Source organism: Aphidius gifuensis, linkage group LG2 (genome assembly GCF_014905175.1).
Source record: "Aphidius gifuensis isolate YNYX2018 linkage group LG2, ASM1490517v1, whole genome shotgun sequence".
In the NCBI taxonomy this organism is placed as follows: Eukaryota; Metazoa; Arthropoda; class Insecta; order Hymenoptera; family Braconidae; genus Aphidius; species Aphidius gifuensis.
This window is the reverse complement of record NC_057789.1, coordinates 22,505,279-22,519,861: the sequence shown is the minus strand read 5'-3', so window position 1 is coordinate 22,519,861 and position 14,583 is coordinate 22,505,279. Positions and strand designations below refer to the sequence as shown.

General features: G+C 30.2%; 1 protein-coding gene across 1 annotated transcript; it reads left to right on the top strand.

Annotated features, from left to right (window-relative positions):
- Positions 1 to 11,092: 11,092 nt before the first annotated feature.
- Positions 11,093 to 14,028, top strand: LOC122850542. Its single transcript, XM_044149674.1, has 6 exons — positions 11,093 to 11,422; positions 11,503 to 11,852; positions 12,925 to 13,041; positions 13,155 to 13,459; positions 13,553 to 13,724; positions 13,814 to 14,028. Exons 3-6 carry the CDS (start codon positions 13,026 to 13,028, stop codon positions 14,026 to 14,028), a joined length of 708 nt encoding a protein of 235 aa, XP_044005609.1. The 5' UTR covers positions 11,093 to 11,422; positions 11,503 to 11,852; positions 12,925 to 13,025.
- Positions 14,029 to 14,583: the final 555 nt, after the last annotated feature.

The following is a 14,583-nucleotide window of genomic DNA, read 5'->3' as shown; positions in this document are numbered from 1 at the left end:
GGTACTTGTACTTTTTTCAAGATCATCTTGATCAAGATTGGACCAAGGAAACGTTAACTTATCCTTAATAAGGCCAGCCTGATCCAAATTTGATTAAGAATTGATCTATTGTTATATATTTCGTTACTGGTATTTTTTTGGAGATCATCTTGATCAAGATGGGATCACGAAAACCTTAATCTATCGTTAACGAGGCCAACTTAATCCAAACACGATCAAGGGTTGATCAATTAATATATATTTTGATGGTTCTATATAATACATCTGTCAGTATTCCCTGGTGGAAAAAATATCCCGCCATATCCCGTAATTGACCCAATTAACCCGCAAATTTCCCCCCCACAATATATTGTAACACCCAATAATTCTTGGTGGGATGTTAGCGGGTTATAGATTTATATATATCTGAAGATAATTGTTCAAGAAAATATATTAGCTTCTGATCAGTTCCTTCTGTGAAAGGATATGCTTAAGAGTTGAGAAGATCAAAATATTTTTTTTTTCACAACTTGCTTTCATTTTGAGCTTCTGATAACTGTACCTAATACTGTCTTTAGGATAAAAAATCTAAATTAATGTTGAAGTGAGGATAATAGTTTTTATATTGAAACATGTGAAAAACAAATCTAAAGTTTGCTTATATTTGCTTATATTTTGCTTAATTTTTGAATAATAAATCAAGCTGTAGCCTAATCAATCATGTTAAATTGTTAAAAGTCAATTGAAATAATTATATTTTTTTTTCAAGCACTTACCAATGAACAATAAACATGATCAGGTCCACCTACAAGTGATGACTGGTGTGAATGTACCTAGTTGTTTAGTGAGTACCAATAAAACTTTATCTCCATCATAAATTTTTCTCTGTCAAAAAAGGCATCAACTCACTATGAGTACGTTCAGCACCAAGTGCCAAGGCAGTCGTTGAAAGTTTTTTGATTGAATTCAATCACAGCTATAAAATAAAAATACATTTATTAATTGTAATGAAATTAATTTTTTACCATACCGTGGTGGCACCAGTACTCGGACGGTAGAGACGTAATTTAAACTATTTAAACTATAAAAAATATATTTAAAAAAAAAAAAAAAAATCATTATTATTTTTAAATTCTTCATAATAATACCTTTTATTAAAAAAAAAAAAAACTCGTATCAATTATAAATTCAGTGAAAATTTAATTAATTAAAAAATTTTTCAATTTCCCCAGTATCCGGACATCTAAAATATATGAGAACCAGTTGTTGCACACGTTAGCCACGTTAGGGTACCAGTTTCTAGACAGGCAAAAAAATATCAACGTCAAACAAATTTAGGTTATGTTTGATAATGCTGTCAGTTTTACTAGTTGTTATTAGTGTCCGGATACTGGTCCCAGATAAAATTTGATGAAATAAAAGGACCCCAGTAGTCGGACTTTATTATTTATATTTATAAAATTTTTATCAAAAATTTTTTTTTATCTAATCGGAAAATTCAAACATTTTTACGGAAATTGGTATCAAACACAAAAATTAATTATATTTGATAGACGCATAAATTGATGGTTTAATTAGTAGCAATCACTCGACGACGACTACTCACAGTGCCCTCTGAAGCTGTTTGAGTGTCACATAATTTTATTCTACTTTTAATATTTATTTAAAAATATTTCTATTATTTATAAAAAAAAAAACCGTCTGTTTAAATTAAAGAATATGAGACGTAGAAATATTTTAAAAAATTGTTTGAATTTTAAAATAAAAACTATCGGCATAATTACTGAATAACAGCCAAGTGTCCGACTACTAGGGTGTATCCGAGTACTGGTGCCACCACGGTATTTACATTTTAAACTAATTGTCGGCGAACTGATATGATAAAGTTAATTTTTAAAAAACCGCCGCAGTTGTAACCTCATTGTTACAAACACTTGCTGACTCAGATCGAGTTGTTTCTTATTTTTTCAAACCCAGGGAAAAATCGCGTAGATCTACGTGTATTAAATTAGATCTAATAAGATCTAATTAGATATAATTAGATCTGAAAGTAGCAAGATCTACTTATATATATGCTTATATATAATTAGATCTATAAGTAGATATAATCAGATCTAATCATATCGAAAATGCAGCATGATCTAATTATATATAAGCATACATAATTAGATCTAACGAGATCTCATCAGATCTAAGTAGATATAATTAGATCTAAGTAGATATAATTAGATCTAAGTAGATATAATCAGATCTAAGTAGATATAATCAGATGTAATCATATCGAAAAGGCGGCAAGTTCTAATTGTATCTCGATATATACTTATATATGTCGGAATTTCATTGGAAGCTGCTGTTATTCTTTTGCTTTTTTTTTTCATGTAACGAAAATTTCAAGAAAAAAAATTTTTTTTTTTAAATTATAAAAATACATTCCGGGGTCTATAAAACTAATACAAATGAAATTTATGTTAAATTTTTTATATTTATAAATATTATTTTATCCATTTATAATTTGCCGATCATCAGCCGAGGGTCGGTTGATCCTCGGATTGTCATGATAAATATTCAAGTAGAATAAATTTTCGTTGTCTTTAATTATTGCTGCTATGGTTGAGTAGGTAAGCCTTCAGTCGCCCAGTGGCATGCAAGCTAAACACACGCACGAGCAATTATCACAAGGTGAAAACGCATGGTCGACTGAAAACCAATCAATTATCAACAAAAAATTAACGTCATATTAACAATTAATAAGTGCACAACAATAAACCAAAACAGGATTATATGGGTAGTGTAGTAATTAAACACAAAAACAATAAACAAATCAATCATTAAAAATCAAACAGTGGACATAACCTCAGCAAGCATTCTGCTGTGGAACACGAACGCAGGGCCATCCAGCCCAAACAAAAACAACCAAAACAATGTATTAATAATTACCGACAATGTAAGTGACAACAACACAAAACCAACAATAACAAATACCACAAATACAATATCAAACAACAACAACTACAACACCAAAAGACAGCACATGGACAATTCCTTTGAGGACGAATCCCCAGAATATAAAAAAAAACAACAACATGGCTAACAACAACAACAGCCAAAAAAGAATACAAATTCTAAAAGCATCTAATGAAAAGCTACAACAAGAAATTGCAAGTATCAAAGCAGAATTCGATAAAAAATCAGAAGAACTTGCTAGTACGAGCCAAGCATGGGCAAATTCAACAACAGAGGTAGAAACACTCAAAAAACAAGTTCAAAAACTCCAAGATACTGTGAAATATCTTAAACAAATAATAATCTTGGACCAAAAAAAAAACTAGTATCGCATGTACATGCACCACTACACACACAAATCCACAAAAAGATATCCAGTTTATGGAAACCAACCAAGGGGCAAACCAACAGATTGTGATAACCATCGACAACGACAATCAATCAGAGTTTCCATCACTCACCAACACCAAAAGAAGAAACAGAGCCAGATATAATATCTTTATTACACTAAACGACTCGGGCATACCAGAATCACCAACAGAGGTCAGCACCAAGTCAAAGAAACCACCACCAATTCTAATACACAATTCTGCACCATCTGAGACTATCAAGATGATACAAGACAAGCTGATACCTAACCAAGAACTTCATGGCAACTACTCGACTAAGGCTCAAGGTAACAAACACGTACTATACACTGAAAAGATGAATGACTACAACAGTATCAATAATACACTTAAACATAATAATGTTCAATTTTATACACATACACCAACAAACATAAAACCGAAAACAACATTACTCAAAGGCCTCGCAGGCAACTTTGATAATCAAGAAATTCTAGATGAACTCAAAAAACTGTCGAAAAAAGTAGATAATCTAGAATTTACAAAAGTCATTAATTTCACCACTAAAAAATCAAAAAAAAACTAATACCAACCTACCAATATACACTGTACATTTAACACCTAGCAGTAATGTCAATAGTTTAAAAAAAATAGACAGATTATTACATCAAATTGTCTACTGGGAAAAAAACAACAATTCTGAGATTCCTCAATGTAAGAGGTGTCAAAGAGTTGGGCATTTAGCAATTAACTGCAACTCAGAAAAAAGATGCGTCAAATGCAGGGAGGATCATGACCCTAAAGAATGTCAGATACTCCCCAAATGCGACAAATGCAAGAAACGCGGTCACAAATCTTACAATTGTACAACTCCCCCTCAAGAAATTGAGGAGTCTCAGAATGCCACTGACATGATTCTACCTAAATGTGTATTATGCGGACAAACAGGTCATCCAGCCTCTTCTGGTGGTTGCCCTAAACGAATAGAAATTAAAAATAAAATTAAACAACAAAACTTATTCAAAAACAACAATAAGAATGAACAAAAAAATATTCAGATTCGTAAAATAGAAAGACTGGTCGACCCTAACATGACTTACAGCCAAGCATACAACTCCAATCAACAGACACCATTCACCAACTACAAACACAATATACCCACCAATATCTCACAAATATTACAAAATACACACATAATACAAAGTTCAACACCAATCATAATTGAACTAACCAACATAATAAACAATTTCAAAAAAGAAATTACCAATATGATGCAAGACAAATTTAACACAATAAATGCTATCATTAATACCAATACAAACAACATTAATAACATCTACACCCAGCTGCACGCCAACTCAAACCTAACACAAAATAATGGACAATAACGTTAATGTCAATTCCATGGTTACCAACCAAAGACGCGCGTCAATGCTAAAAATCGTTAGTTCCAAGCCTCACACAAGATTAAAAATTTCAAGGTTGTGTCAAGCCTGTTTTTCCAGTCACTAGACAAGCCTTGTTAATCCAGGCTCGACACAAGACTGTCCCCTTGATTTTTCCCGCCCTCACACGAGCCTCGTAATACAGCCTTGTTTCAAGCTGGTGCCCATTGTTTCACCAAGCCCGACATGAGACTTGACTTATGCATATATTTAACTCAAAAAAAAAAAATTATAGTAATTAGATATATAAATTTAATATAAATTTTCAATGAAAATTATCAGGCTTTTACTATTGTGTGAGGCATTCGCGAGGACTGTGTGTTTAGTCTCGAGAGAATTTATTTATATAAAAAATTTTGACGACCACTTTTATCAATACCCCGATGGTCGACATGATAGTGCATTGGACTTCCACGTGAGAGGCCCCGGATCGATTCCGCGTCGCGTCCCTAGTTTTTCGTTTAATTATTATCATTTAATAGAATTGTCTGAATTATAAAATAACAATGTCGGAATTATTAAATTAACAATAATAATAGATTAACCATAATAATTTATTTTAATTTTTTTTAAATTGTTTTTGGAAGCTTGAGTCAAGCCCAAGGCACAAGCCTTGGCACAAGGCTTGTCATCAAGCTAGCTTGTAACATAGGCACATTTCCAATCACTTAACAACCTTGGCACAAGCTTGTAGCACAAGCTAGACACAAGCATGTGAGCCTTGTGCACAAGCTTGTGTCAGGCCTGGCACAATCGTTTACTCCTACCTGGGTTCCGGTATGTCGGCGGAATAAATAACTCGCCAAAATTTTTTGGCGGGATTCATAACCTGTCGATATGTTGTTGCGGGATATTGATGGGATACATAACCCGCTAATGGGTCAATTACAGGATATGCCGGGATATTTTTTTTCACCAGGGTTTATCTAAGGTTAGGTTTATTCCAACTAGCATTGCTGGTGCTGTCAATTTTTTGTCGTTTATATTTATATTTTAATTTTAAAATTTACTGTTATACATATACTTATTATTTCGTAGTGAAAACTATCATCGTAGTGAAAACTGAAAACTAGCAGTTCTGTACCGGTTTCGTCTAAACTTAAAAATTGCTGGTTCCGTCCCGGTTCAGCTCCGGTTCCGTCGAGCCTTGTTTCGTTTCGGTTCCAGTTCTGGGTGAGCTTCGGTAAAATTGTCAGTGCCGTTCCGTTTCATTTTCGTCAGTTTCGTTTTTTTTTTTTTTTTTCACTGGAAAAAATTTTTTAGTAACAAATTTTAACTCTATAAATAAAATACGTAATCAATAAACAACTGCTACAGGTGACTATTTTTTTCTCAATTTTCATTTTTTTAAAATCACTGTAAAAAAATTATAAATATTTGAATTATAAAAAAGCCAAAGACAAATATTTTATCATTTTATTTATTTATTAGTTTATTACTTAAACTATTTTATAAATTTTTTGTTTTTAATATTTTTCTCACCAACTAAACATCATACCAAGAATGGAAACATAATGTCATTCTTGCTGATTCCTCATTTATTGAACCTCTCAACTTTGTCATAATTAAATCAGCAAGAGAAAATAGTCTTTTTAATGAGACTGATGTAGCCATAATTGAGAACAAATATCTTGCCATACGTACTAATGTTGGAAAGGTTGTTTCGTAATTTTTTTACCACTCTAATATGTCTTGGATTTTCCCAGCTCTTCTCATGGCTAAATATTCGTCCAATTCGACTTGATAATTGCGATGTGTTGATGTATCTTCAAAAATTGACGTAATGTCAATTTGGTACTTAATTTTATTATTTTTTTCTTGTGAACTCACTTTTTCATGTACGTCAGTTTCAACAGAATTAGCGTATTTTTTGTACATGGTATTAAATTTTTCAATTGTTTTTTTCTTTAAATTATTACCCCATGTAGTGGAAGAAAAAGTCTCCACTTTGTGACGTGGATCAAGAACCAACACAGCACAATAAACCCAGTTGGTCAGATTATAATGTCTCAACATTTTATCACGTGCTGCCTAGAAAGCGAGTACTAAGGCTTCATCGACGTTAGACCTCTCTACTTTTCCATTCAACTTGTCAACAGTTGTGTGTCAATTTTATCAAATAACATATTGATAGCAATAATGACCAATGGTAGAGTGTCATACGTTTGTCCTCCCAATGTTTTTGATACATGTTTAAAGTGTCCCAAAAATTCATAAATCTGATTTAATAGATTAAATTTTTTTTTTTTTTTTTACATGAAACTTTTTCATTTTTTCTGAATTTTCTAGCAAAATTATTTAAATTGATGCTATTGTTATAAACAAAATTTTTTATGAACTATTTAAAGCCCAATTGCAATTTTTAATTTTAACATATTTTAATATTTTATTTTATTTTAAATTATTATTTCATTTTAAATTCTCGGATTTTGGGTCTGCGATGAGCTACGAATGAGAGGTGAAAGAGAATCCGCGTTCCCTTTTCCCGATCGACCAGAGGTATTTTTATTAATATTTTCAATCGCGTTCTCCCGCTTAAAAAGGGTTCCCTTAACCCTTTGAAATACGCGGAAAACCCCCGACAACTAAATTAAAGCTAATTTTTTTCTTAACAACTTTTATTTAAACTATTTTTCCCAAAATCCCTTACTTTCCGCGATATTTTCAAAAAACACCCATTTTCAACCCTTTTTATTTTTTTTATCTCTAAAAAAATTTTCAGCTACTTTTCATTACAGCCCTCAAATTCCCCACCCCCAAATTAGTAAGTGTGATTTTTTTCCCTAACTTTGTCAAAAGTTGACCGCAACTGTGTGGCTTGAGTGGACTACAAGATTTAACACGTGAGACATGTTGATTTTGGTTATCAAAATAAAAACCAGAATCTTCCATCAACGTCACCAATTCGCTTATGAACTTACGATTGCATTTTCAAGTATTATTCCTTTTACTTTGTCTTGGAGTTTAAACTCTTTTAAGTAATTAGAAAATAGTTGTGCCATGTATTGACCTTTATGCTTTCATTTAGAAAGAAGAAAATCTAAAGCGAAAGAATTTATTTTCTAGTTGTCATCAATAAAATGACATGTTATACCAAAGTACGACTTTCCATTCAAACTTGTTCAACCATCAATTGTAAGCGAAAATTGAGATTTATTATTTTTCATAATTGTTTTAATTTTTTCTTGTTGATTTTTAAATTCAGCAACAAACATTGCTCGAGTTTTTTTTCTACGAGACAGTTTCTTTTCTGAATTCCGAGACCGGAAAAGTTTTCGTATAATGTCATCATCAAGAAAATTGTATAGTAATTATTTTTTTGACAACCAATTAATAAGAAGAACATCAAGCTCCTGGTCTGTTATTTTTTCCTATAGATAATAAAAAATTACAGAATACTAGAATTTCAATTTTTACTTTTGTAAATTTGTTAACTGTAGATGTAAAAATAACAGAAAATAATTTAATACTTGTATCGCTAATTTGTTACTGGCTATTTATTTTTGAACAATTCTATTTTTGTTTATAATCATTGCATTGCACTATAAAAACAAAAATATTATAGTATTGAAAAAAGAATAACAATCAATTTGAGTCATGATTAATATGATTCTAAATTGTTTTCTAATATAATCTTTAAAATATTTTTTTGTTATTTTCAATAATTTTTAAAATACATATATTTTCGTTATTTTCAATGATACCAGTGAATCATGAAAATACCAGTTAAATACTACACTTGATTACTTGTTTTTCAATCATCGTCTAGATCTACTTTTTATAATACACAAAAAAAAAAATAATACTACTTTGTCTGGAAAGGTGTTTCGTAATGAATGATGTACTTCCATCTTTGTGTGAGCCGAATTCATTTATTTTTGACTCTTTACATACAAGACATTGAGCCTCTCTTTTATTATCACGCACAACAAAATCAAAAAACTGAGAATATATAGAATGTTTTTTGCTTTTTTCGCTCTTAGATACAATACTTGGTGTCTCACTCTTAGTTGGATTACTTCCGTCCAAACGTCTTTTTTTTTGTTAGTTTGCCCTTATCAGACACTATTGTAAAATATAAATTTACAATTTAAAACACAAAGCAATTTATTAAGAAAACGAAAATAGGTTTGAACTTGTCGACCACCGGCTGGTTTGTGATTTATAAAAACAAAATTGTAACAAGTTGTGGGCAATTAATAAAAAAAAATATCGTTTTTATTTTTGCTTTAAAATTTGAGGAACCATAGCATGATAAACTATTTTTGTTGAGGGCAACGGCTTCATATTTCAATATAATCTTAGAAATGTTTATATAAAATAAAATATATTTTTTAAAGTTTTTTTTTATCGTATACGTATATTTGTATACAAATATTGAATTTTGAAGACATTAAGACCAATAAAAACATAAATATTTTTATGACCCATAAAATTTGAAAAAAATAAATAGAAATTATCAATCCGAAGCCGAAATCGCCGAAACTTTCGGCAAGTTTCGGTCTGAAAAGTTGAGTTTTGTATCGGTTCTGTTTCTTGGACTCAAAAGTCAGTGTCGTACCGGTTTCGTCCCGAAAAACTAAAACGAAACGAAACTGATACCAAATTGGTTTCGATGCCGTGTCCAGCTTTAATCATGTCAGTGATGAGAGTAGTGAAGATAATATTACTAATGAGCTTCGACGCTGAGCTTTGAATGCTTATATACCTCACATTCATCTATATGGGTTGTTGAAGATTCTCCGACAAAAATTAATTCCATCATTACTATCATCATCAAAGACTTTTTTAAAATTAACAAAAGCTAGTTACTATATCAAAAAATTTCTTGATGATTCTCAATTAGTGTATTTTGGCCTAACTCATCATCTCAAAAAAATAATTAACACACGCTTACATACTAATGGAAAAATTGAATCGCTTTTCAATGTTGATGGTTCATCTCTATACAAGTCAAGTTCAAAACAATTTCGGCCGATATTATGCAAGGTGTACCACAAACATGATGTTTATAAAGTATTTCCTGTCTCAATCTATAGTGAAAATAAAAAACCATCAAATATTAAAAAATATATTGAAAAATTCATTAATGAAATGAATATTTTATTACACAATGGTATTATTTGTGAAGGACAACAACTGACAGTACGGATCAAATCTTTCATTCGTGATAAGCCAGCACGTTCTGTTATAAAATGTATCAAACATCATGGAGCCATAATGATATGTGAACGATGTGTTGTTCTAGGAAAATGAGTTGAAAAACGTACTGTGTTGATGCTGAGCAACGTTGTGATCGAAGTTTTCGTTCTCAAGATGACAAACTACATCACAACGACATTTCACCATTGGTGTTATTAATACCAGCTAATGACATGATAAAAGTATTTGTGTTAGACTCCATGCATTTATTATGGCTAGGGACAATGGAAAACTTGCTAATTGATGCTTGGATAGGTGGAGAAATACCATACAAAATTAGTAAGAACAAGAAATTACTTTTTCATCTTATCTTGTGAAAATAAAAAAACAAGTTCCTGAATAATTTTCAAGATAATAATTTGTTAAATACCATGCAGAACTTGAAAAAAAAAAAAGAATTATCTCATTTACGGTGTACCAACTGGTCTTATCATGTCAGGTAAATATATTTTTCTAAAAACAATATTTGTATCATAATCATTCTACGAGTTAAATAAAAAATACGAAATGAACAAAAAAAAAAGTCGTACATCACTCTAATTTTTTTAAGTATATTATCACTTTGTGTAAATCTTTTTTTTTTATACACCTTTTTCTAAAGCTTGATGACATTCTTGATGAATGTCATCATACCGTCTTGTGATTGAATTTGTCATAAAATGGTACAAGATGTCTGATGTACTTTAAAATTATATCTAAAATCATTGTAACTAATCAATTTATTTATTGAATTATAACATTATTATTTGCAAAAAAACATGTAAAATTTTTTAATAACATCTTATATTTATATCTGTCAAGAAAAAAGAGAGAGAGAGAAACGCATGCGCATAAGTCGATTTGACATCGTACGCTTGTCAGTTTGTATCCATGCTGTCTAACGGTGTAGGTATTCAAAAAGATCACCGTGATAACAAACAAAATTAATTTTGATCTCCAAAGTGACAGGTGAGTGTGTTTAATAAAATGAATAATTCATCAAATAATTTGTGTAAGTATATATGGCAGTTACTTATTTTATATTTTTTTTTTTTTTTTTTTGGAAAAAAATTGAGACCACTACTGGTCTAGATTAACCTAAAAAAAAAAATAATGAGACCAGTTATAAATCTCGAATCAATTCCTTTTGCCCAAATATAAATCATTTTGAATATTATTTTAATCATAAATAAGTAAAAAAAAATTAATTATTGTCAGTACAAGTATTCATTCTCATTCATTTCACCCATGAAGAAGGTGTTTTGACACGATACCCAAAGATTGGATAAATATTGATGATACCGGTGAATTAGTTTGTCCATTTTTCGAAATTAGCAGTACAAGTAAAAAAGAAACAATTCGTCGTCAAGCTGAATGCCAAACATTGTTCAAATTATGCCAGCCACCTTTAGATTATTGGCGAAAATATAAAACTGAAATTCAAGGAGGTGCATTTAATTAAATATTGTAAATTTTTTTTTTATTTTTAAACTTATATGTACATGTTTGTATATTATTATTTATTTATCACAAAATTATTTTCACAGAATCTCTCAAAGTCGCTGAAACACGTCTCGAAAAATTAAGAGATCAAACATACGGTTTTACGACAGATGACTCAGACCCGAAAAAAACAGTTAAAAAAATAAAAGAAATATACATAAAAATATCGCATGCACAGCGTAACGTTAATATCAATAAGTTGCTCTCGAAAGCAGTATCAATAACTGAATCTCCAAAGCCACCAAACGACGATTCTGATACTGTATTAACAGATGGTGATTCAACAGCAACATCACCACGTCAAAAAAACGCAAGGTTGATAATTTATCATTAAGTTCAGACTATCAATCTTCTCATGATGAGTCTGTGCTAACACCAAAACGGCGTAAAAAAAGTAAGTTTGTGTTACGTACCAGGCTAACTAATTTGTATTATTTATGAAATAGCAAAAAAAAGAAAGAATGTTAAACAACAAAAATAATAAAATGATAATTTAGCAATAATACAAATTAATGAGCCTGATATTTAACTTATTTCTATAAAATCCTCTTATTTTGTTATTCCCTACAGGGTAACGGGTTAGGAGGGAATGTGTATGATTGTAGATGTACCTTGATGTGAGAATAATCCGAAACAATTGTTGTTGAGAGCGTGTCAATCTGGATGGTCGCCTGTTGATGTTGGTAGTCTCGAATAATCCAAACGGTAAAATAAACTCGAAGCACAGAAAACAATACCCCGGAGAAATGTCACAGTCAATAATTTTTATAGTATTAGGAACAGTCAATTTATAAACGGAAAAATAATAATTTAAACATAAAGATTATTTAATTTAAATTCACTTTTAAAATTTTATTTATTAGAAACGAAAAACTTCAATTGATTTTATTATTTATTTAATTATATTTGATTTATAAAATTTTAAATTTAATAATTAATTTAGATATTGTCCAAACAAAAGTTGTCACAAGAGTGAAGCTCCTTAAATTCTAAAATAATAATTCCCATAAAAATTAAATTAAAAAGTAGGGATGATCTTAGGTATGTGCATCTACCAATTATAATTTACCTGTCCCACGATAGTCAGCATTTAATATTTTACTTAAAGAATTATTTGTAACGTCAACGGATGTAAAATATCGAGTAGCTAAGGTGACTTTGAACTACGGTTTGCAAAAATAATTGAAAATAAAAAATATAATATTGTGAGAAAAAAAGGTAAAATGTTGATTTTGCTAAAATAAATAAAAATAATTTAAAAAATTAAAACGAAAAAATTTAATTGCTTACTCGGTATTTTATATGCCCTTGAATTTACTAAATATTTAATTTATTTATTTATTTATTTATTATATTGATAGCAAGACGTAACAGTTTGTTTTTTTTTGAATGCATAAATTATTCATGTAATTGTTTTTTTTTTTTTTGTCATCAAATAATTGTTTATAAAATTTGTTATTTTACAGATGAAAATAAAGGTATTACTCCTTTAAATAGTAAAACCCCCAGCCGTATTGCCACATTAGCTCATTATATCAGTGGACGAAAAATAATTACTCCAACTACAATGTCAACAATAAATAGTAAGTTTTAAAATATTTGATTTTAATATTTATTATTAAAATATTTAATTATTAAAATTATAAATGTCGACAATGGTATTTATTTTAAATTGAAATAAAATATTTTTCTTTAGATGAAAATGAAACTCCAACAAGAAAAAGTTCTTCAGACAGTCAACTTCACTTGAATAAAACACTGCAGGCCATACCTAATAAACTAAACAAGATTCAAGATGATAACGAGATCTTTCGTAATGAAATTTTAGATGAACTAAAAAATTTGAGTACTAGAGTTGACAATATTAATACCACAACACAATCAGCTGTTAAAGTATCAACAAAATCATCACTCATAAAAAAATACTACTGTGACACCATAGTAAAATTTGATTTATTTGATGAAAACCTTCGTACAGATAAACAGCTAAATAACAAAATTGTGAGTTTATTTTTTAATCAACGACTACTGTTTAAATTCATATTGGCTTCAAAATAACTTCAAACTTCAAATAACTAATTACTTTAATTTCAGCGTTTGAGCCTGATAGAATTCATCGACACTACCATACTTGTCCAGAGTAGTATCGAAGAGATTCTTAAACAAGTAATGACCAAAGAAGTTTTGTTTAATTTTACTGCTGATAAAGCAATGAAAGAAAAGCTGAGAGTTTTTGTTAAAACTGAATTATGGAAATGCACTGAAGGTCAATCAATCATTTACGAATATACAGCTTAATGTAAGGTATATAAAAATAACAAATGAAGACCCAAGTGAATAGATACAATTTTTTAGATACAATTCTGGCAGAGTGGGAGAAAAAAAATTTACCAAATTTTAAAGACAAAGAGCTGTTGAAAGCTATTGGCTTAGCTACCAACAGCTCAAGAGATTGGTTGAGAAAAAAAAATCAACAAACTGAGCCAACAACTATTGCTGAAGTAATTCCAGATATAGGTCAAACAAGTAATAAAGATACAGATAATGATGAACAAATTGAAAATATCTAATTTCTGATTTTTAAATCGACACATCGTATATGCTGTATGGATTTATCTTAAATCCTTGATCATTATTATTCTTATTTTTATCATTTATTTACTTTTATTTATCATATAGATTTTCAATTATAATAAAAAATATAATATTCTTCAACTTATTGTTATAAAAAATTATTTTTCATCATCAAAAATTTATTTTATATCATTAAATTCATTTATCCCTTCCCTGTGGATTACATGATCTTGACGACGGTGAGAAGGCTTGAGTATCTCGGTGATCTGGGGAGGGCACGTATTAGGTAAGGAGCTCCTTCTTAAAGGTTTCCTATACCGAGCAGGCCGGAGGGGAGAGATCAGACGAACAAGTAATCCTAGCGTAAGGAAAGTGGCGTACCCATCGCTCAAGCTGTCTTGCAATAACTTGGTGAAGCTAAAGTGTGGGATACCGTGCTGAGGGCTGAATGACACTTGACCATAGATAGTATCGAAAACGGCTTCACTGGAAATTTCATATGGAAACTGAGAATACCAAAAACGACCCGCCGCAGGGCTTACTGATGATTA

Coding starts and splice junctions, on each gene's coding strand:
- LOC122850542 (XM_044149674.1), top strand. Junction 13,460..13,552: donor AACAGCTAAATAACAAAATT/GTGAGTTTATTT, acceptor CTTTAATTTCAG/CGTTTGAGCCTGATAGAATT. Junction 13,725..13,813: donor ATTATGGAAATGCACTGAAG/GTCAATCAATCA, acceptor ACAATTTTTTAG/ATACAATTCTGGCAGAGTGG.